At 39.6% G+C, this 24647-nt stretch overlaps 1 protein-coding gene across 1 annotated transcript in view; it reads right to left on the bottom strand.

Annotated features, from left to right (window-relative positions):
• The window catches only part of LOC115963393, a 60538-nt gene extending 60028 nt beyond the window's left edge, over nucleotides 1-510 (bottom strand). Inside the window, exon 1 of the mRNA XM_031082377.1 lies at nucleotides 102-510. Within this exon, the coding sequence (XP_030938237.1) occupies nucleotides 102-308 (207 nt within the window). The 5' untranslated portion in view covers nucleotides 309-510. The remainder of the gene's footprint in view (nucleotides 1-101) is intronic.
• Between the last annotated feature and the right edge of the window lie 24137 nt (nucleotides 511-24647).

Genomic DNA, 24647 nt, shown 5'->3' with positions numbered 1-24647 from the left:
ACATATAAACTCATGAGAGAGAAAGAGAGAGAGAGTAGAGCACCCAAAACAAAAAAAAGCCAAGTAAAAGAAGCTCAAAGTATTACTAGACCTTAACGTACCTTGCAAGTGATATTACAATTGGTGCAAGCACCATTCCCACCCACATGAACTTCAAAGACGAATACGGTTGAGTTGAGATTTGAGAATGCATGGGGAGTCTTCGAGAACTTCACAGTGAGCTCTGAGTCATCACAGAGTGCTATGAAACTTAAAAGAGAAAAAACCGAGAAAAGTAAAACCACCAATGGAAGCTTGTGCAAGTCCATTTCAGAGTAAACCTTAATTGAAGTCTGAGACAAGTAAAGGCCAACAATTTATAACCAAAAGAAACACATTTGTGGGGTTTGTGAAAACAATTTTGAATAGTGAGTGCAGTACGGAAACAGTATTGAAAATGAGATTAGTGGAAAAGAAAAGAGATTATACAGAGTTTGGACTGTTTAGTAGATGATGAAGGTTCCATTAAAGATGTAGTGCACATTAGACCAACAGTGCAAGTTAAAGGCTTTCCAGACAGAGCAACGACAAGGATTTGTTAGTACTATAAAATGATAAGTAAGGACAGACATGAGACATGCAACTATGTCAGGAGACAGGACCATGTTTTCCTTTTTATAGGGAAATAAGTACACAGCAAATAAGATAAGATTACCATTAGCAGCCAGCTGTTTTCAAACATGTTTGGGGCTCACATGAATTTAAAATTAGATAAATCATGTGAGAAATAAAAGTTTTAAGGTTCTCTGAATCTCTTCCTCTTAAAAAAAAAAAAAAAAAAATCATTATGACCTTTATATTTTGGAGCTATAATCAATTTTGACCCTAAATTTTAATAACAGTTAATTTAGATTACGTCATTTTCAACTTGCAGTTAATTTGGTACCAATTAACTTACTAACAAAAAAAAAATACTTAGGTAACAAACGAATTACACAGATAACACACTTAAATTAAAAAATTAAATGAGATGTTGACTTGTATAAATTTTAGTGGTCATATAATTGATTAAATGGAAAAATAAGCCACATTAGCTTAAAATAAATAAAGAGAACTTCAAGGAATGCGCCACATGGAACAACATCATACTCTCCAACATGAGGTCTCTACTTATATATATTTTGATGATTTGAGCACTACAATATAATACATGCAATTTATGGTTTGATTGGAAGTAGCCATCCTCATTTATTTAAGTGCAAAAGCATAATTTCTTATAATTTGTCTAATTTTAAGGAAACTAGTTACAAATTCGTGCGTTGCGCTTGATAATTTTTTTAATAGTGGCGTGTTCTTCTTTTTCTTTTTCTTTTCTTTTTTTTTTGGTATTTTGTCTAAGGTTTAAAAATAAAAAAAGTAAATGTAAGGTTTTTATTAACTTAAGACAGTGAAAAACTAATTGACTATGTTTAATATCTTGAACAACTTATAAATTACAACCCAAATCCATTATATAACAACACATCAAAAAATGAACTATCTTCTTAAATACTACTTGGAATTTTCACAATTGTTGAAAGGGCATAAAAAGCAAGACAAATTAATACATTGTTACTTTATTATGTATCACTTTGTTTTCCAAATATTAGCAATCAAATGCCTTCTTTTGTTAATCTGCTATGTGCCTACAATTGAGATCAATTATTTTTCTAGTTTTTCCAATATTATTTGTGCTTCTTTCTTGTATATTCAAATTAATTTCTCTTTTAATGGTATAATTTATAAGCATTTCAAAAATCAGATGATTATATTTTTGGTTTGTGTTATAAATCAATTCTAAATCTTATATTAATTGCTAATCTTTGTAATAGCAAGCATGTATCTATGTGTTGCCCAAACTAGTGCTACAAAGCAAGGTTATCGATTTCGTACCGTACCGGCCAGTACGGCCGGAATATACCGTTCCGGCCAGCAATCCGGTACACTCGACCCTCCTGTTTCGTACCGGAAAAAATACCGGCTGTACCGGCCTTGTACCGGCCAATTTCGGGCAATACTGGCCGGTACTGGGCGTACCGGCCTGTAAAAAAAAAGTTTTTATTTTTTATTTATTTATTTTAAGTTTTGTAATTTTTGAATTTTTGTTAGGACAGAATGGTAACTTATTTGCACTAACTTATTAGTATTATTTGTTTTCTTAGTATGCAATGGTAACTGTGGTTACACGATTTTCCTGGCTTAAATTCTATTGATCAGGCCTTGGCCCAAGGCGCAACCCACAATAAATATTTGTAGAGGATGGATCAAAGAACTTAGCCTCAGTGAGCCTATTCGGTCTGATACATGGACAATATTGTTGCAGAAAAATAAAAATACAAGAATGGATCTCTAATGTATGATTCTATTTCTTCAGTTCCGAATACATTTTTTCGTCCTCTTTCTTTGAGGGACTCCACTACATTATATAGTTCTCCTCTTCTCATCTCAACCTTACACTTGTTGATCATCTAAGCATCTACTTGAGCACCTGTCCCATCAGACGCCCTTATCACTCCCTTTGTGAGTTGCAGAGGCCAAGGTAGTACTGTTCAGGGGTCTTTTCCTCATTAATGCGGCCAAGAGGGTGGTTGGGGCGCAATTAATGTGGTGGTGGCAGCTTTCCATGAGATATTTTGGATTTTATTCATTTTATATGTTGGGAGGATGAACTGAAATGGTTGGGGCGAGTTCCTCGTCTGGGCTTCGTAATGTCCGAGGAGGAGTTACTCCTCGGACAGGTTTCCTTGGCGCTATTGGGACTGAGTAATGCTTTATCTGTGATTTCTCTTTGGACAGGACGCTCCTCGGACGGGCCTGAATTTGGACTAGCCCATTATTTTTGGGCCGGGCCCCACAATAGCCCCTCAAAACTCCGATTTTTGTCTCCTTCCGAGGAGAAAAGCGGGGTTTTGATGTTAGTGAGAGGATGGAAATAAGGAGAGCTTGGGGCGCGCGTGCGGATAGTTACTTTGGACGCGCTACAATTTACGAGGCGCGGCCATTTACTTTTGGAGGCGTTATGTCCCCCTCATCCAACGCTGTGGCGTGGATCGAACGGCCATCGTTTTTTCTCGTATTTTTAGGCAGGAGTGATCTTTTCTCTCTCCTCCCGGCTATATAAGACGTCAAAGGGGTTCAGTTCCTTCTTTTTATCTGCATTTCATAAACCTCACAGGATTCCAGAGAACTCCATCGAACCCCAGAGATATACGAATAATTGCGTCCGTTACGCCACCGTAGCCGTTTTTCGTGAAGCGTTTCCTCCAAGAGAGATTTCCAGGCGTCCCGTTGAGCGTTTTGTGAAGGTACCAGTAAATTTCGTTCATCTTGCCGTTTCAATTCCCTCCTCGGACTCTACTTTTCTCCTCGGTCTTTACTTTCATTCCCCCAGTTCAGCTCAGATGGGTAGATTCGAAAAATTAGTAAAAACTCCGGCCGCTATGGAGGCCTTTAGGGCAAAATACCACATTCCCCCGGGGGTGGGGCTGCAGTACTGTCCTCTTGAAGGAGTATTGACAGATAGAGGTGATGGAGAAGTTGTTATCCCCATGATTGCTTTCATAGAGGGGGGGATGACACTTTCCATGTGTAGGATTACAAGGGAATACCTGTCCAACCATAGGTTGACGCCGTATCAGTGTGCCCCGAATATGTTCAAGATACTAGGCTGTGTAGATGTCTTAGACGAGCGGATGAATCTAGGCCTTACTTGGCACGATGTGGCTTATCTGTACGAGTGTCACCGCCTCGGGGATGAAGGGTATTATCTTAAATCCCGATCCGAGGTCGTTAGGTTGATCTCTTGTCTCCCAATATCCAATAAGACCGTGAAGAATGACTTCCTTATTGCTTCAAGGGAGTGGTTCGATGGTATTCATTGTCCAACTCGGGCAGGAACCCCAGGTGCGGCGTCTTTAGGGCCAGTCCTTTTTGGGAAAGGATTTAGTATTGAGGGGTTATTTTTCTCGCTTTCTTTGTAATTGGAAAATTTCATGAACTAACCCCACTTTTCTTGGTTGTTTGCAGATAAAGTTCACGTCGCTCCTCGGATAAACTTCGTGAACGTGCCGGCGTTGAACTACCTTCTTAGGCCGGAGCTTTACGTTACCGAGGACGGACAGTTGCGTGCGGCCCATCTGGTTCTGGGCTATCAACCTCTGAGCAGCTCTTTCCAGGCTATCGGTCACGCCATAAGGGCTGGCAGTCCGAGGCTGGGTAGGATTGATGTGTCCAAGGACGGGTTCCTAGCTCAACGTGATCTGCCACCAGTCGTGCTACCCGGCGTTAGAAATCCCTACTTAGTAGAGTAGCTACCTCCGATAAACGAGCCTGGCGTTGCTGTTCTGGTTGAAGAGGAGGTTGAATCATCTCGTCTTTCCCTTGAGGAGGAGATAGACGAGTTTTATTTTGAGGAGGAAGTTCAGCAAACCCCCTTGGTGGAGCTTTTTGATCCTGAAGGAGAGCAGGACCAGCATTCCGCAGTTGGTGTTCCCTCAATCGTCATCTGTTCGGACGATACTTTGAACGAAGAGATAGAGCCCATGGCAGAAAAGGGAAAAACTCTAAAGGAGCTGATGGCTTCCTGAGGGAAAGGTCAGTCATCAAAGGGTCAATCGTCAAAGGGTCAGTCGTCAAAGGGCCCAACTCAGTCACAGGCCCAGACCTTTCCTCCTGTGGCCCCTCAGGACACCTCGGACCTCGGCCTTAAGGTTAATCCGGACCTGAAGAAGAAAAGGCCGGTTGACACTCTTAAGGAGGGTGAGGTGGTTGCCCAGCCGACCAAGAAGCAAAAAACCACTCGGGCGCCAAGGAGCAGAAGGGGTAACTCCTCGGAGAGCCGGGATGAGGAGAACCTTGCTGAAGTGCGCGCTACCCTGCGTGCATGGAACCCCAAGTTGGAGCTGGATGGGGTTGCCATCCCCTACAATGCTTCGGTCCGAGAGTATAACCGAGGCCGGGCAGGGTACGTGGTTGATGCCTTAGAGCAACCCCTACTCCTTCCTCGGGACATGGAGGCCTATAGGCGGTTCTCTCAGCCCGAGATCTTCCTATCCCTTTAAAGGGATCTCGCGATGGTAAGTAATCCTTTTACTGTTTCATTGATTTATTTAACCTCGTTAGATTTTTAAGACAATCTTGTTTTCGTTCGTAGATTACTCAGCAGGTATCTGTGGCTGAGGAATTTTGCCGTGGTAACCGCAGTAGGGCTGAGGCTGAGACCCAGACTCGAACGGAGATGGAGAAAACCTTGGGGTCCCTCAAGCACGATCACCTTGAACTCACGGAGAAGTTCAAGGAGTCAAAGCAACGGCGCAAAAGTGCAGAGGCCGGTTTGAAAAGTGCCGAGACCCAGGCGGAGGACCAGCGCAAAGAGCTGTACTCGACCCAGATCAACCTCGCTACCGAGAAGCAGGCAGTGCTGGATCTCAAGACTGCTCTGCAAAAAGCCGAGGATGAGCTGCGGCGGGTCAAAGAGGAGGCCCAGCTGATCCGAGAGGCCACAGAGGCTGAAAAGAATGCTGCTCGCCAGCTCGGGGCTCAAGAAACGGAGGCTAGGTTATCCGAGGAGATTCCCGAGGTGTGCAGGGACTACTGCAGCATCTCATGGGCTCATGCCCTTGATGCTGCAGGAGTTCCTGCCGATTCGGTGCTAAGACTGTCCGAGAACATTTTCTATCCTGCGGAGATCCGAGAGAATCCTGATGACGTCCAAGTGGCTTTAGAGCAGGATCTGGCGGTGCCTGATGCCGTCCTTGTGCCTGATATGGCGAAGGATCCCGCCACGGACTCTACCATCGAGGTTCCTCCCCCTCAGCCCGAGCAACAAGAAGATCCTCCTGCTAAGGCTTAGCTTTTTAGGCTTTTAATTTTTGTATTCCCTTCTTCTTTTTCTTCTCTTTTTTTTTTTTTGAATGAGAATCGTCCTGTTTTTGCGCTCTTTTGTAAGGACCTCTCTTTGTATTGCCCTCGGAATATTAATATAGAGTGTTTGCTTTGCTTTTTGTGGATGCATGCTAGTATCGCTTTTCCTTTTTTATAAACATTTGCAGCGACATAGATAAATGTAAACGGTCAAGATAAAAGAGGGTTGTTGGGCAGCGCATTTGAATGAGGGTTGCAATGGTGCTAGACTGCGCGCACGCCTTAAAATGATTTCCTTTAAGTAATAATCTCCCAATCTATCATAAGTAATAATTTCCCCTAAGTCTGTGGTCCGAGGAGCCGTGCAGGACTTAGGTTCTGTTTAAAACTTATATAAAATGTCATGAGTATTAATTTCCCCTAAGTCTGTGGTCCGAGGAGCCATGCAGGATTTAGGTTCTGTTTAAAACTATGAATAGTTGCCTTAAGTAATAATTTCCCCTAACTCTGTGGTCCGAGGAGCCATGCAGGACTTAGGTTCTGTTTAAAACTTATAAAAATTGTCATGGGTATTAATTTCCCCTAAGTCTGTGGTCCGAGGAGCCATGCGGGACTTAGGTTCTGTTTAAAACTATGAATAGTTGCCTCAAGTAATAATTTCCCCTAAGTCTGTGGTCCGAGGAGCCATGCAGGACTTATGTTCTGTTTAAAACTTATAAAAATTGTCATGAGTATTAATTTCCCCTAAGTCTGTGGTCCGAGGAGCCATGCGGGACTTAGGTTCTGTTTAAAACTATGAATAGTTGCCTCAAGTAATAATTTCCCCTAAGTCTGTGGTCCGAGGAGCCATGCAGGACTCAGGTTCTGTTTAAAACTTATAAAAATTGTCATGAGTATTAATTTCCCCTAAGTCTGTGGTCCGAGGAGCCATGCAGGACTTAGGTTCTGTTTAAAACTATGAATAGTTGCCTTAAGTAATAATTTCCCCTAAGTCTGTGGTCCGAGGAGCCATGCAGGACTCAGGTTCTGTTTAAAACTTATAAAAATTGTCATGAGTATTAATTTCCCCTAAGTCTGTGGTCCAAGGAGCCATGCAGGACTTAGGTTCTGTTCAAAACTATGAATATTGTCATGAGTATTAATTTCCCCTAAGTCTGTGGTCCGAGGAGTCATGCAGGACTTAGGTTCTGTTTAAAACTATGAATAGTTGTAAATAGACCAGTAGGCACAGGACAATTATGAAACACAACGTGGGCTATGCCATTTTCCTTAATAATAATATCTTCTGAGGTTATTTACATTCCATGGTCGAGGTACAGTTTTTTCATCCAAATCTTCTAGATAGTAGGCGCCTATCCCGGCCACAGACGTTATATGGTACGGTCCTTCCCAATTGGGCCCCAACTTGCCCCAAGAGGGGTTCTTTGCGCTGCCGAGAACCTTCCTCATCACGAGATCACCTGGACCCAGAGGTCGCAGTTTAACATGGGCATCATACCCCTGCCTCAGCTTCTGGTGATAATAGGCCATATGGATCGTTGCTTTTTCCCTTCTTTCCTCGGCTAGGTCTAGACTTCTTCCCAACAACTCGTCGTTACCATTTAGGGTAAAAGAGATAGATCTTAGCGTGGGAAAGTTGTTCTCGATTGGGAGCACGGCCTCTGCCCCATAAATCAATGAAAAGGGGGTCTCACCGGTTGACCATCGTGGCGTTGTCCGATAGGTCCATAGGACGTGCGGGAGCTCTTCTACCCATCTCCCCTTTGCCTCATCCAGCCTTTTCTTCAGTCCGTTCACTATGATCTTGTTTACGGCCTCAACCTGCCCATTTCCTTGGGGATAGGCGGGGGTGGAATATCGGTTAATGATCCCAAACTCGCGGTAATACTCCCTGAAGCCCTTACTGTCGAATTGAAGACCATTGTCGGAGATGAGTGTACGTGGAGTTCCGAAGCGGGTGATAATGTTCTTCCAGATGAATTTCTGGGCATCCACGTCCCTAATGTTAGCCAAAGGTTCAGCCTCCACCCATTTAGTGAAGTAATCGGTTCCAACTATTATGTATCGCTTGTTCCCCGTAGCTTTGGGAAAAGGTCCAACAATATCAAGACCCCATTGCGCGAACGGCCACGGGCTAGAGAGTCCGGGTTGGTGGATATTCGGGGCAAATCTTTGGCACTGATCGCACTTCTTAGCGTATTCTTGGGCCTCTCTTTGCATGTTCGGCCACCAGTATCCTTGGGTGAGTGCCCTGTGCTCCAGCGACCTTCCTCCGGTGTGACTCCCACAAATTCCCTCGTGCAACTCTTCAAGTAGAGACTCGGATTCTTCTGGACGTACGCAAAGTAGGTACGGTCCAGAATAGGAGCGCCGATATAGTTTGTGATCCTCTGATAGCCAGAATTGAGGAGTGTTCCTACGTATCTTCTTGGCCTCTAGTTTTTCCTTTGGTAAGATGTCGCTTTGGAGGAAGTTCCTTATGGGGTCCATCCAGCTGGGACTCTTTCTGATCTGATGGACTTGGGCTGGGTTTTTGCTGATGGGACCTGCTTGGGCTAGATTTTCAACAAGGATCAATCGCGGCAGATTATGTGCCGAGGACGTGGCTAGAGTGGCCAGCGAGTCTGCATGGGTGTTTACACTCCTGGAAATGTGCGTCAGATTGAAAGACTCGAAACCCGTCTGCAGGCGTTTGACTTGTCCTAGATACTCTTGCATTCTAACATCTCTGGCTTCCAGCTCACCCATCACTTGTCCAACGACCAACCTGGAGTCCGAGAACACCTCTATCATTCTTCCGCCCAATCTTTGAACCATCTTCATCCCTTGAAGTAAGGCTTCGTATTCGGCTTCATTGTTCGTAGCCGAGAATCCAAGTCTCAGTGATTTTTCAATGGCAGCACCGTCCGGCGATATCAAAACTATTCCAACTCCAGATCCTCTCTGGTTGGCCGCGCCATCCACGTAGACCTTCCAATGCAAGGTCCTCCCTGTTGAAATTGCGCCGACCGATTTTCCATCCATGTCTTTCTTCTCGGTTACTGTTTCTATAGAGGGTTCAGCAAACTCCGCTATCAAGTCTGCGAGGACCTGACCTTTGATGGAGGATCTGGGCATATATTTGATATCAAAGGCTCTCAAAAGCGTACTCCACATGGCGATCCTTCCTGTGTAGTCGGCGCTTTGAAGCACTGCTCGAAGGGGAAGCTGAGTTAGGACGATGACCGTATGCGCCTGAAAGTAATGAGGGAGCTTCCGTGTGGTATGTACTATCGCCAGGATTGCCTTTTCTAGAGGTAGGTATCTCACCTCGGCTTCATGCAATGATTTTCTCACATAGTAAACATGTCGCTGCACCCCATTATCATCCCGTATCAGTACCAGGCTTACAGCATGGGGAGCTACAGCGATGTACGCAAACAACACCTCGTCTGCCTCAGGATTGGACATGATGGGTGGTCGCGACAGGTATTCCTTAAGCTGCTGGAAAGCCCGAACACAATCCTCCGACCATTCAAACCCTTTCCACTTGTTTATCAGGAGGTAAAAAGGTCGACATCGGTCCGCTGATTGCGATATGAACCGGTTTAATGCTGTAATCATACCAGTGAGCTTCTGCACTTCCTTCGGGTTCCGAGGAGCCTGTAGGTTGTTAATTGCCTTAATTTGGTCGGGGCTTACTTCTATTCCCCTATGGGTTACCAGGTACCCTAAAAATTTCCCCGACCTGACCCCGAATGAACATTTGGAATCATTCAGCCGTAACCGATGTTCCCTTAAGATAGCGAAGATTCTTTCAAGGTCTTTCACGTGCTCGGACACCCTTTTACTCTTCACAACCATATCGTCTATGTAAACCTCAATGATCTTGCCCAGCTGTGGCTCGAACATCCGGGTCATCATCCTTTGGTAGGTTGAGCCGGCGTTCTTTAGCCCAAACGGCATTACCTTATAGTGATAATTTCTGATGGGCGTCATAAAAGCTGTCTTCTCCTGGTCTTCTAGCGTGAGGGGTATCTAATGATAGCCCTGGAAGGCGTCCAGGAAACTCATTCGAGGGTGGCCCACAGTTGCATCCACCAATCTGTCGATTCGGGGCAGGGGGAATGGGTCCTTTGGGCACGCCTTGTTTAGGTCCGTGAAGTCTACGCAGACCCTCCACTTCCCTGTCTTCTTCTTTACCACCACCGTGTTTGCCAACCATTTGGGGTAAAAGACCTCTTTAATAGCCCCTGCTCTTTTCAGTTTTGCCACTTCGTCTCTTACGGCACTAGCATGTTCCTTTGAAGGGCGTCGGGGTGGCTGCTTCTTCGGAGTGGAAGAGGGGTTGACGTTCAGGTGGTGACAAATAAGGTTAGGATCAACTCCTGGGGCGTCGTAGGCGTCCCATGCAAACACATCGACATTCCCTCTGAGAAATCTGACCAGTTCCTCCTTTTCTTGAGAAGGAAACTCAGAGCCGATCTGGAAAAACTTCTCCGGGCCGTCGTTGACAGCGATCTTATCTAAACTTTCACATCTTATCTCTTCGGCTGCCCCATCGCCCTGCCCTGCCGAGGTTGCTGGTTGCTATAAGCTCTCTGGGGCTGAGGACTCGGTATGGGGCCTATGTAAAATGGCGGCCACCATACACTTCCTGGCCTCGGCCTGATCTCCTCGGATCTCATCTACTTGTCCTCTGGATGGGTATTTTACTTTTTGGTGAAGTGTGGAGGTTACGGCTTCTAGGGCGTGGATCCATGGCCTGGCAACTATTGCGGGGTAGGGTGAGTAAGCGTCGACCACGATAAAATTCACCTCTACCACCTCCGACCCAGTCTGTATGGGTAGTCGGATTTGCCCCTTTGGCGTAACAATCCTTCCTTCAAAGCTGAGAAAGGGGGAATCATAGGCTGTCAAATCTTCCGGCTTCAAGTTCAGCCCCTTGTATAGATCAGGGTACATTATCTCTACCGCACTTCCCGAGTCTACTAACACCCTTTTTACATCGAAGCCCCCAATTCTTAACGTAACCACCAAGGCATTGTCGTGAGGTTGAATAGTTCCTCTCTTATCCTCATCCGAGAATCCCAGTATCAAGGAGCTTCCCTTTCTTAACCTTTTGGGTTCCCTTTGCTTGTTCCCGGAGGGGAGCCAATCAACAGCTAGTACCCTGGGGAAGGGTTGCCCAGTTCTTCCTGGTGCGGCGAGGATGACATGAATCGTTCCGGTGGGGAGTCTTAAGGACACCTCCTTTCGAGACTCCTGCACTGCTTGACCGGGATGGCCGCTCGAGGGGTGCAGGAGGTGACGCAACTTCCCTTCTCGGACCAACTGATCTAAGTGATTCCATAGATTTCTGCAATCCTCAGTGGTATGCCCATGGTCTTGATGATAGTGGCAGTACAGGTTTTGGTTACGTTTGGAAGGGTCTCCAGCCATCTTTCCCGGCCTCCTGAAATAGGGCTTGTTTCTTACTTTCTCCAGCACCTGTTGTACCGGCTCCTTGAATACGGCATTCACTGTCTGCGGGTTGCTCTGTCCAGCCTGTCGCGAAAAATCTCTCATCGGCTAGTTAGGGTTATACCGTTCCAATCTAAAATCACTTGCTTTGGGGGGAATGACCTTCTCCTTTCCCCTTCCTTGCAGCTGATCTTCTTCCACCCTTTTGTACTTGTCGATCCTATCCCTCAACTGATCAACGTTGGCAACCGGTTTACCAGTGAGGGATTTCCTTAAGCCATGCTCGGTGGGGAGTCCGCTTTTGAACGTGCTGATAGCGACAGCATCATGGTTGTCATCTAGGTCGTTATACACCTCCCAATATCTATCCGAGTACGCTTTCAGAGTTTCGCCTTCGTGCATGGATAAGGACAATAGCGAACCGAGGGGTCTGGGGACTCTGGTGTTGGTGATAAAGCGGGAGCAGAAATCCCGAGTGAGCTGCTTGTATGAGCTTATGGAATTTTTCTTCAGGCCGTTGAACCACCTCATCGCCATTGATCCCAAGCTGGATGGGAAGATTTTACACATAAGGGCTTCATTTTGCGAGTAGATTGCCATTTTTTGGTTAAACTGACTCACATGCTCTACCGGGTCTGCTCGGCCGTTATAGATGGCGAATGCCGGTTGGTCGAAGCATCGAGGCAGCTTAGCCCCTTCAATTCTATATGTGAAGGGGGACCTTGAAACCTGGTCCAGCGCCTTCTTCATGGCATCGTTTCCCGAACCCTTGCTGGATGTGCTCTCATACTTCAGCACAGGGCGTGGTTCCTTCTCGTAGGAAAATGTTTCACTTGGGGGGGTCCTTGACCTCCGTCGGTAACTCGCATCCTCCGCATTAGAGGACTCGTCTGAGTCAGAAGGAGATCGTTTTCACTGCACACGTCGTAACTTCCTTTTCAGATCATCTATCTCTCGCTGCATGGCCTGGTGACTATTTCGCCTCTGGGACACGTGACTACCTATCTGAGTGTGGGTCTGGCTTGTCCGGATAGTGTGCACACTCCCCTCACGATTTCCCCTGCCGCCTGGGTTGGCGGGGTTATTTTGCCTCTAGGACTCGGCGGGTTGTGTCTGTTGGGAGTTAGCCTGGTGAGGATTCTCCTGGTGCGGACCTAGTTCTGCCATGCTCGACCGTTGTGCTAGCTGATGCCCTAGTTCTTCCCACAGACGACGCCAATTGTGGTTACACGATTTTCCTGGCCCAAATTCTATTGATCAGGCCTTGGCCCAAGGCGCAACCCACAATAAATATTTGTAGAGGATGGGTCAAAGAACTTAGCCTCAGTGAGCCTATTCGGTCTGATACATGGACAATATTGTTGCAGAAAAATAAAAATACAAGAATGGATCTCTAACGTATGATTTTATTTCTTCAGTTCCGAATACATTTTTTCTTCCTCTTTCTTTGAGGGACTCCACTATATTATATAGTTCTCCTCTTCTCATCTCAACCTTACACTTGTTGATCATCTAAGCATCTATTTGAGCACCTGTCCCATCAGACGCCCTTATCACTCCCTTTGTGAGTTGCAGAGATCAAGGTAGTACTGTTCAGGGGTCTTTTCCTCATTAATGCGGCCAAGAGGGTGGTTGGGGCGCAATTAATGTGGTGGTGGCAGCTTTCCATGAGATATTTTGGATTTTATTCATTTTATATGTTGTGAGGATGAACTGAAATGGTTGGGGCGAGTTCCTCGTCTGGGCTTCGTAATGTCTGAGGAGGAGTTACTCTTCGGACAGGTTTTCTTGGCGCTATTGGGACTGAGTAATGCTTTATCTGTGATTTCTCTTTGGACAGGACGCTCCTCGGACGGGCCTGAATTTGGACTAGCCTATTATTTTTGGGCCGGGCCCCACAGTAACTTTTAAGCTTTCTATTTTATTTTTTTTATTTTTTTCCCTTTTAATTGATATTAAAGTCTAAAACCATGAATAATTAGTTTTGAATTGAAGAAATGTTTTATGGTAAACTTTTATATTTATTATAATATATATATACACAGACACATACATACATACATACATATATATATATATAAATATAAAAAATAGCGGTAAACTTGAAACGGTACACCGGTATTGACCGGTATCCGAAATATATCGTACCGGTGGCCAAACCGGTACGGTATTGACATCCTTGCTACAAAGTAAAAGAGTTAAAAAGATTTTGGATTATGAATAGTCAATTCTTATCAAGATTGTACAAAAATCCATAAATGGGAAAGTTGCTATACATGATTTCAAGAACTTTCTTGGCTCAACTAATCTCACTCACTCTACGAATCAACCAAAACAAAGAATGCTTACACATAATGCTTGAGGGATCAAAAAGGAAAGAAAAGAAAATCTCCCAACTATATTTCAGAGATCAATCCTTGTTTGTTGTTATTTACATATCCAATTAATTTCTCAAACTTTCAAAACTCATAATTCACAAGTTAAACCATGTAGCAGAGTTGTAAACTGCAAAGAACATAGGCTCCTTTTGTTGTTATTTTCATGCTCCATCCCACCTTGTCAATAATTTTATCAAGAGAGGGACCATCTGATCATCATTGATAATTTTTAAATGGCGAGGTCACTATAGGTGCACTTTCATAGAAGTATGAACTTAAACAACTCAGAAATTTTTAAATGACGAGGTCAATGTTGGTGCACTTTCATAGAAGTATCGAACTTAAAACAACTCAATAATTTAAATTTTTCCTCCACTATACAACGCGGAATGAGACCGTGAAAAAGAAGGTAAAAATGACGACAAAAGAAGTAGTTAAAAGCTACTTTTCTGGTTATTTTATATTTGGTAGCCATGATTATCAATATATATATATATATATATATATAAACCTATAATTTTCCATCACCATTAGGCACTTGCCACTGATAATTTAAAAAGACCCACATTGTAGACCTAGAATTTTCTAAAAACAAAAGGACAATAATTGAAAAGTGAACGAATTTTTTTTATATTGATTCTTCCAAAACGGAAAAGAATCTTTTGTTTTTTGTTTTTATATTGATTCTTTTTTTTGGGAAAAGAATCTTTTGTAGTCTTGTTAGAAGAAGTCCCTTGTATTGTATGATTGACTGTTTTGGCTCAAGATATACTACTCTGTAGGGTGTGCACGGGTCGGGTTGGGTCGGATTGAATGGATTTTTTGACCCAACCCATTATGGTTGGTCAGAAAAAATTCAACCCAACCCAACCCATCATATAAGTCCAACTCAACCTAACCCAACCCACATGGGTCAGGTTGAACCCATGGGTTTGACAAATTTTCTATTATTATTATTAAATTGAGTAGAAAAAAATATTAATATTAATATATTAAAAAAACATAAAGATTAGTATCAATGTAACTTCTTAAAGGCAAACAACACTAATGACTAAACAACAATAGTAATTTATTAGAATTTGTGTGAACTAATTGGCTTTTATATAAGATAGGAAGAACTGGTTATTTAAAAAAATTTATTAATTATATAATATTTTATATATATATATATATATATATATAAGTGCCCTACAACTGATTTTAAAAAAATTATTAAATATATAATATATTTTAAATATATATTAAATATGGTGGGTCGGGTCGGGTTTGGCGGGTTTATAATTTTATGACTCAAACCTAACTCGACTCGCTATAAAATTTTTTTTTGTAACCCAATTCAACCTACCAAGCCTTAAAAACCAACCCAACCTGACAGATAGGATCAAGTTTGGTGGGTCGGTGAGTTTTCTGCACACCCCTACTACTTTGTTCTATTAAAAAAGTACACTAGCTTTACATTAAATAAGTAAGTAAATAAAGACTTCCATGCTTAAATTAGAGGTACACTGGTTCAATGAATCTAACAAATGGTAGTAGGTGAAACTGTGAAAGTGGTCTTGAAGTGACATGTTCAATGAGAACAAATCACAATGAGACAAAGCTAGGGGTTGTTTGGTAGAAGAAATTGAGTAATATTGGTGTGTTTTTATATATATGTGGGTGAAAAAATGTGTGAAAATATATGTAAGTGTATTTAAAATACTAAAAAATGTGTTTGAAATACCCTACCAAACGGGCAATAGTATCATAAATTAACAATACTAGCCATCTCCTTCTTTTTTTTTTTTTTTGATGATACTAGCCATCTCCTTCGGTTTGAACTTTGAAGACTTCTGTACTGTAGCTCAACGTCGCCAACGATAATTTCTAATATTTCTATAGTATTCATTCTCCTTTAATAAAAAAAACATTATTAAAAAAAGAAGTGTCGTGGAAAAAATTGTACCCTCCTAGAATGCAATCAGACATTGCCACGTCCGCGGTTGTGGAAAACACTTTAAAGCAGTTGTGGCGTCAACGAAGACTGGCGTCAACGGTTGTGGAAAAGACTGTAAAGCACTTATTATTTTCAAAGACCTTCTTTGTCTTTTTTCCTTTTTATATGGGTCTGAATATCAAGTATAATTGCCAGACTGAGAAAGATGGTCCACAAGCCCATTGAATGTTGACTTGCTAGTAATGGCCTCTGTTTCCTGGCAGAAGACACCCAATTGACAAGCGAGCTACGAACAACCTATTTAAGAGGTTCCACTAGGCTAAAGCTAAGTTTAAACCAAAGTGTTATTCTTGTTGCATAGATGTTATTTTACATGATTTTATATAAACACAAATATATATATATATATATATATATTGAAATTGTGATTTCTAAGCTAGAAATCATGACTTGAATTACAATTTTAAATACTTTTTGGGTGTGTGTAATATTGTGTAAAGTAAGTTTTGTATAAAAGAACTAACATCAGGTATGCTAAATGCTAAATTTTTATATTTAGCAGACTAGACATAAAAAAATAGACAAAATTTAGCTATAAAATTGGTTGTAACTTTAGGCTACAAACTTACTCAATAAAATAAATATTACTGCATATTTTTAAAATCTAACCGTTGAATTACATGTTATTTATGTTCTTAATACACATGTCAATTTTTGTGTCAATCAAATATTATTTACTATATAATCTATAATATTATATTTTATGCATAATTTTAAATTACAAAAACTTGCAATTTAAAAATTTATTGATGACATAGCTATTGATCTTTAATTTTCTTGAAATTTTGCAAATATGGAGGATATAAGAAGAAGATGTAATCCAATGGTGGATTTGTTAAAATTCACCTCCAATTAAAAGATATTGAGTGAGTTTGTAGCCTAAGACTACAATTAATTTTGTAGCTAAACTTTGTTAAAAAAAAAAAAAAATACATTCACGAGATATGTCATATGCCAAATAAATTTGGCATTTGCTATAGTGAGATTCTAATAATAGGATGATATGGGCAGATGTTGTATAAATATTTAACTATTTTTTTATTCAAAAATTTCTCTCTCTTTAGTACCGTTGGTAACTTGAGATTAATTAATAATTATTGAAAGATTCTCTCTCCTTTATCTCTTCACCCAACTTTGAGAACAAAAAATAAAGCATAAAAAAGAATTAAAAAAAGTAAAGAAAAAATAAATTAAGATTATTTAAATAAAGTAAAACAAGAATAGAATATGTGATGTAGGGTGTATTGTAAAGTGATGTGTTAAAATAGATAAAGTAATTTTTTGATGTGTCAAAATAATATTTTTTTTAGAATGCCTGATGCTAATGCTCTAAAAGTAATGTTAGTACCACAACATTTAACACAATTTTTGTCATAACTTGTCTCGTGATAAATTGTCAGTGGTGAAGAAAAAATGGTGGATCCATGTGGGTCTACATCTCTACCATTCACAACTCATCACATGGCAAATTGTAGTAAAAGTTGTGTAAAATGTTGTAGTACCGGTATTGCTCTTTGTGTAATAAACACTGCTAGAGACCAAATGGATCAATCTAATGGCTATATGAGGCAAAGGCCAAGCATGGGCCATGACCAGATAGTAACTGAGCCCAGAACAGTGCCACCCATTGTTTTTTTGATTACTGAGATTTACAAATGAATATAATAACTCCTTCAATGTCTGAAGGCCTATTACATATGATGGTGTAAGTGTTGGGCTAGTTAGTTTGTGCTTGATTTGGATTATGATTTGACCTAATATAAAAGTGCTACGGTTTTTAATGAAAAATTTTCTTAGGTTTAGGCCAATTTTTAGGCCATTGTGAATTCTATGTGTATGATATAAACATCGTTGTTTCAGATTAAGGTTTGTTGTGTTGTTTTGAGAAATAAATATTGTATCATCACATCTTGTATTTTTTCCCCCTTCCTAAAAATAGTGAAACCATTGCAATTCTATTGACGTAGATGATAGGCCAAGAATGTATTGATCCCTTATGATGAACTAACAAATTAATTAGCCAAGTTAATTAATTAATTCAATTAACATGCAATATATATAGTAGTACAAACAAATTACCAATTAACTAAATGCAATAAAAATTAAATTGACATGGTAATTTGTTTACGAATGAGGAAAACCTACACGGCAAAAACCCTATTGGGTGGTTTTAAGGTCACCACCCTCAAGAATTCACTATTATCACAACAAGCGGTTACAAGTAAAGGAATCCTAGTACCTTATACCAACTTATAGTTGAACCCTTACCCCAATACCCAATTGAACTTATTCTGTAGTGACAATATCTCCTTTTAATGCACGGCTCCTAGTACATGACTAGCCAATAGATGTGCGGATTCCAGTATATGACTTAATCACCAACTTGAGAAAGATATTGGTTGCAAAATTTTTCAATTCATCATATGATGAAAATCATGAAGTTTCTTGGTCACAAAACCCTACGGTGTACAAACACAGCAGTTTCTTCAAGAAAAGGATGAACTAGGTCAAATTTTGTCTCTGATCACAATTTGCATGAACAAAACTTTTTTTCACGCTTGTGCAACCTTTGACGGCCCTTAAAATAATCCTTATATATGTTTAGGATTGTGAGAAAAGAAAGCCCAAACATATACACACGGATTTGATGAAAATCAGCTTTGAAAAACTGAATTTTATAAATCTCGATAGATAGGATATCTATCAAGCTAGCTGTCGAGCATCGGGCTTCAGCAGTTTTTTAAACCTCGATAGATATTAGCTGTCGAGTTTTAAAATCCAACACTTCTTCACTCATTTCTTGGACAGATTTGCATGACTTTAACACTAGAACTTGAAACCTTATTTCTTGAAGTATTAAACACATCCTAAATCTACCAAATTACAAGTAAAGTACGTTTTGTCAAAGGATTAACCAATTCTAAATTGACATATGTTCCTAACATCAAATCACATATGTTCTAACAGTAGAGTCTATTTGGAATTTGCTTATTTTACTGAAATTGAAAACTTTTTATTGAAAATACTGTAAATAAAAGTAAATTTAGTTGAAATAGTATAGTGAGACTCATGAATAGTATCAAAAAGTACAGTAGAACCCATAAATAGTAGAGAAATAAATTAAATAATAAAATAAGTTAGTTTTTAATTTAAAATCAAACGCACATGAAAGTAAAATGTAAAATCTGTAAATTGCCCTTTTGGTGATGGGTGTTGCAGTTTCCACTTTCCATACAACATGAATTTGACCAGCTCAAAGGTGTCAAAAGGTAACTAGGAGCATTGGCTCTTGACAAAAACCTTCAAAGTCTTGGAACAAATTTAGGTGCTTTTTATTCACCATCATAAATTTAATAAGTAAACCTCACAAGAATGAGTGTCATTGATTGTGCTATCAAAATACCATAAAATTACTCCCAAGTCTCTCCCTTACCGCGGGAGAAAGTGCATCACAATTGGTCAAAACATCCATTGATTGAATCACTCCTTTCTGAGAAGTACAGTGAAAGCTGATGAGACACCCTTAACTTCTAGAATATCAATATGTCGTACATCATTTAGTTGTCCGCCAGAAGGAACAAAAATTTGAGAAGGGTCATATCAATGTATTTGGGAGTGGAATATACCATCAACAGCATTTCAGGCTCAATGTTAATAATATTATCCACTCTTTCATCAATGAATAGCCAATCATAAAATAGAGCCAACTTCACATTGGCTCTACCATAGTTCTTCCTACAAAGAGTCAAAAGCCAACTTATAACAGCCCATAATGGAATATCTGACTAAATAATTTCATTAGTTGGGAACTGTGCACAACATGTAAAAACGTGAATGTAATTAGAATTTAGAAGATGATTGAAAGGGTCAATTTTGAAGACAGGCTGTTTTTTAATATAAAATATAAAATAACATATATAATAACTGTTCAGTCCTGTTTGGAGAATGTGGCGTTGTCAACAAGCTCAAACCAATATCATTTGAGAGCTCAAGCTTAAAGAAGGTAAAGTAGAGCGATCAACGTCGTTGAACCAAAGGCAGAGAGGTCATATTTTTGGCTCCTTGTTATGACCCCCTGGGCCGGGAGCTGCACATTTTTTTCCATGTGGGGTATTGGCTCACTTGATCCCAGGGGCGGAGGGAGAGGGGGCAGGTGCCCCACCTGAACTTTAAAAAATTTTCCACCTAAAAAAGAAAAAGAAAAGAAGAACAACCTACTGATACACGGTAGGAATCAGAACTCAGTAGCCTAATATTAAGGCTGTGTTTGTTTCAATGTAAAATATTTTTCGGGTGAAAAATATTTTCAGGTGAAAATATTTTCGGGAAAGGAAAATATTTTCTAGTGTTTGGTTGTATTTTAAAAATTATAATAGAAAACAATTTTCAATGTTTGATAACATTTTGAAAATGCTATTTTCCCACAAATTTTTCACATTTTCTCAACTATTTTCTCAGCTTCCAAACAAATTTTATATAAGAAAAAACCACCACCACCACCACAAACTCACCTCAACAACCCACCCACATCAACAAACCACCACTTGCCACCACAACAACTCTAATTAAAAAAAAAAAAAAACAACCAACACCACCACAAATCCACCTTAACAACCCATCCACATCAACAATGGCTATCAACAAACCCACCACAACCCAATAAAAACCCACACAACCGGCCACAGCCCACAACCCAAGGACCCACACCACCGATCCCCACCACCACCGACTCACAGGCCACAACCCAACGATCCATTCTCTTCAAATCGGAGTGATTGGAGCCATCAATTTCGTCGGAAGAGAAGGTAAAGATCGAAGCTTTGGAGGAAGAGAGGAAGCCATCAATTTCTCGACGATCTCGGTGATCTCGGCGGGACGATCTCGGCGATCTTGGCTTTCCTTGTGGTGCGATCGGTCATGAGCTAAAAGGCTCTCTACTCTCTCTTCTTTTTGGGCAGTGAGGCGGCGTGATCTGGGCGGTGGAGGCAGCGGTGGGGGCGGCACGATCTGGGCTGGTTGGAGCTTGGTTGGGCGGCCACCTGTGCTCTCTCTTCGGTGGGGGCGGCACGATCTGGGCTGGCTGGAGCTTGGTTGGGCGGCCACCTGTGCTCTCTCTTCTAGCTCACTCTCTCTCTCTCTCTCTCTCTCTCTTTGCGCGTCTGAAGCCCGGAAATGGTTTGAAGTGAAAATAGAAGTGTAAAAAAATTTCCAGGTCAAAGCCATAATTTTTACGGTCAACTGAAATGTTTTTCCGGAAAATTCTATTTTTCATGCGCAACCAAACACATGTAGCCTAATAGAACTCTGAAAAAAAAAAAAAAAAGAATCCTATTATAATTCTAATATAAGACTATGGGTCCCACCTAGTAATGATTAAAAAAAAAAAAAAAAAAAAACCTACTGCTATATGGAATAGGAATCATAGTAGCCAAATACTAATAGAACTCTGGAAAAAAATAAAAAATTGTATATATAATATAAAGCATGCCTGACACCTACCATTAAAAAAAAAAAAAATCTCTTGATACAGTTTGTACCTTAGAGTTTCAGTTGAGTTTTTAAAAACATTCAAGTTGAGTTTTTAAAAGCATTCAATGGAAGATCAATTGACGAATGATTGCTTAGTCACATATATTGAGAAAGATACATTCAAGATTATTAAGTGTGAAGAAATTATGTAGCGATTTCAAAATATGAAAAATCGTCGAGGGTAATTGAGTAAATTAAGCTAGATGTGAAAAAATAAATTAAAATTTACATTTTATGTTAGATTCCGCATGACAATTACATTATTTTGTTATTGATATTGATTAATTTTTTTAGATTAGTTTTTTACTTTTAATCTTGTCTTTTAATCGTGTCCCCTTTGACCTAAATTCCTGGCTCTACCATTGCTTGATCCCTAATCACTATGAGAGAGTAGAGAAAATGAGTAACATTTTGGGATCCAAGTTGGGTTTACTAGTTTAGGGACCAAGTTGATTGGTTTTAAAAACACTTAGAACCTATGTTGCATTAGCCCAAGTTTCAGAAGTAAATATGGAAAGTAAGTAAATGTTAGAAATTTTCTTTATGGTTATGCATCAAGGGGTTACGGGGACCTCTTAACAAGCATATATAAGCTTGATTTTTCTCACAATCATTATGATAATCTATATATATATATATATATATATTTAAAAGTTAAAGCGTAACATTTATTATTACTACACTTTGTTGAGCTACGTCTGCGGCCATATCACCTACTTATTTTCAATCATTTCTCTTTTTATTTTTTGACTTTATTTATTTATTAATTAATTTTGTAGTTAACGGTTACATTTTCTCCAATGTTTCTTCTTCCCTTTTACATTTTCATCTGCCCACTACTATTAACATTAATATCACTTTTCCTTTATCCCTTCATCTTCCTTTTATTTTGACTATTCTTATCCCCATCCTCTTATTATAAATTTGCTAATCTCTTTCACTCTATACATATTTTATCACACAAGAAGGTTGTTACTCTTTCTCTTTATCATGTATTTCTTTTCTTTTGGTAGTTTTTTTTTTTTTTTAAAAAAAAATATTTTTTGTATCTTTACTTTATATTGATGAATTTCCATGTTCTTTAGAACTCTACTATTATTCTCCCTCTCTCTCTCTCTCTCTCTCTCTCTCTCTCTCTCTCATATATATTTTTTCTTTTTTGTGTGGATTTTATTTTATTTTATTTTATGTTTTATATCTTTACTTTAGGTTGATGAATTTGTGTGTTCTTTAAAACTCTACCTTAAGTTGATGCATACCACTACAAAAAATAAATAGGATTGAATTGAATTTCATGCTCCAAACTTTTTGGTTTTGTGTTTTCAAGTAAATTTTTCCTTTATTATTATTATTATTATTATTATTGTCAAATGCTATCATATTGCATTATAAAGATAGAATATAAGAATATAATGTTATTCAATTACATAAAATGACTTGGATAATTTGGTGTGACTATATCTTTTATTTTGACTATTCTTCTTCTCATCTTATTTTCTATAAATTTATCAAATTCAAGTCTCTCCCAAAAAAGGCAATTATTCTCTTTCTCGATTATTTATTCTTTCTTGCAACTTAACTTTAGGTTGATGAATCATTATATTTTTTTTATAACACTATTTTGGGTTAATATACAATTTTATGTGTGTTTTTGAGTTCTCCATCACAAGCCTTCTCTCTCCCTCTCATAGCTTTTGTTTGATTTTTGTTTGACATAATACTTAGTTATTTTGAAATTGAAAATTAGAATTTATATTAAAATACAATCTCGCTATGCATTTGAATGTGTTTCTCAACTATTTGAGTAATATCAGGTGTAATTTTGTGATGAGTTTTGATTATCATGATATCTTATTTAAGAAATGAGAAATTTGAATAACATATTTGAAACTTAAAGAATTTTTTTTTTTGAGTAAAAAACTTAAAGAATTTAGTTGTAAGCAAAAAAAGGAAAACACAACGTACCATAATATAATTTAGAAAAATATGGACCACCTCAAAAAGAAATAATTTCAATCAAACACACCTAAAATATTAAAATGATATATATGTAAAGATGGATAAATGAAAAATAATTTTAGAATTTTTATTTTTTATTTTTAGAGAGAACATATTATACATCGTACCATAATTTCAAAGTAATAATATATTCCCACGCATCGCAAGGGTTTTCGACTTGTATAATATTATTGTTCACAGGCATTTATAAAAGCCTTATATGCTTCTCATATAACAACTAAGCAACTAAGAGTCTAAGGTAACACCTAATATTAAATCAAATAACAACTCTAACGGGTCACGTTGCTGGCTGCCATCTTCAAATTATCTTAGGCAATCCCATACAGTTCGTAACAACCTTTACCAATTCTCGTAGTTGGTTTAACCATGATTTTTCTGGCATAGTTGTTCCCGAGTTCTTACTCCCAAAGTTCCTATTCCTGTTCCTTCTCTTAGAGTTCCTTCTATTACTACTCCCAGAGTTCCTTCTGTTAGTCTCTTCCTCCCCTTTGTCATCATTGTCATTAGTCTCTTCCTTTGCTTGGTCACCAGTGTCATTAGTCTTTTCCTTTCCTTGGTCATGAATATTGACATTATCCTCTTCCGGCCCTTGGTCACCATCCCCAAAAATTCCTAGGAACTCACTTTCCAAAAAATCCGGTGAGATGAAAAGCAAAGCTAATCCTATTGAAACCATCTTAAACCAGTTAGGAAACGCTTCTTTTTAGAGTCCAACTGCTTTATCTGTCTTTGGAGAGCATACCATTGATTCATTATCTGTGGTAAAAATCCCAATAGGAAAATTATAAGCATGAACACTCCGACTATAGTCTCATCCTGGGCTGCAGACGGACTCTCCAAGAGAACTAAACAAATAGCAAATACACATACTTCACTAGAAACTGAAATGATCTCAACCAACTGAACTGCCTTATTAATAAAAGGCTTATTGAGAATAAGGAATAAGAGCTGAAAAGAAGTGATGCATAGCAATATTATAGTGGGAATCTCAGAAGGCCAGTGGTCCTTATAGACACCAGTCATAGTCCCTAGCACAACGCGTCTTAAGGACTCGAGCAATTTGTAGTATAATCAGAGTTTCCCAAATAGCTTTTGGTTAAAAGGTGCTTTTGAATTTGTATGAACAATGCCCCCAAAAACTTGTAGATCTTTAGCTTTTGGATAAACCTCTTCAGTATTGTCATCAGAGGCAATGATCCCATCATCACCATGTGGATGAACACAAGAGCTAGACGTCAAGGAGCCTGCCAGAGTTGCTACGGTGCGTGATCTTGTAGAGGGAATAGGACTCGGTTGAGTTGAACGGGACGTACTTCGAGTTGAACTTGGTGGGGCTAAGTCGAGCCTTGTCTCTAATGTTCTCAAAACACTACCTCCAGAAACCTCTTCAACTTTTCGAGAAA

This window comes from Quercus lobata, chromosome 10 (genome assembly GCF_001633185.2).
Source record: "Quercus lobata isolate SW786 chromosome 10, ValleyOak3.0 Primary Assembly, whole genome shotgun sequence".
NCBI lineage: Eukaryota > Viridiplantae > Streptophyta > Magnoliopsida > Fagales > Fagaceae > Quercus > Quercus lobata.
This window is presented reverse-complemented; position numbering and strand designations above follow the sequence as displayed.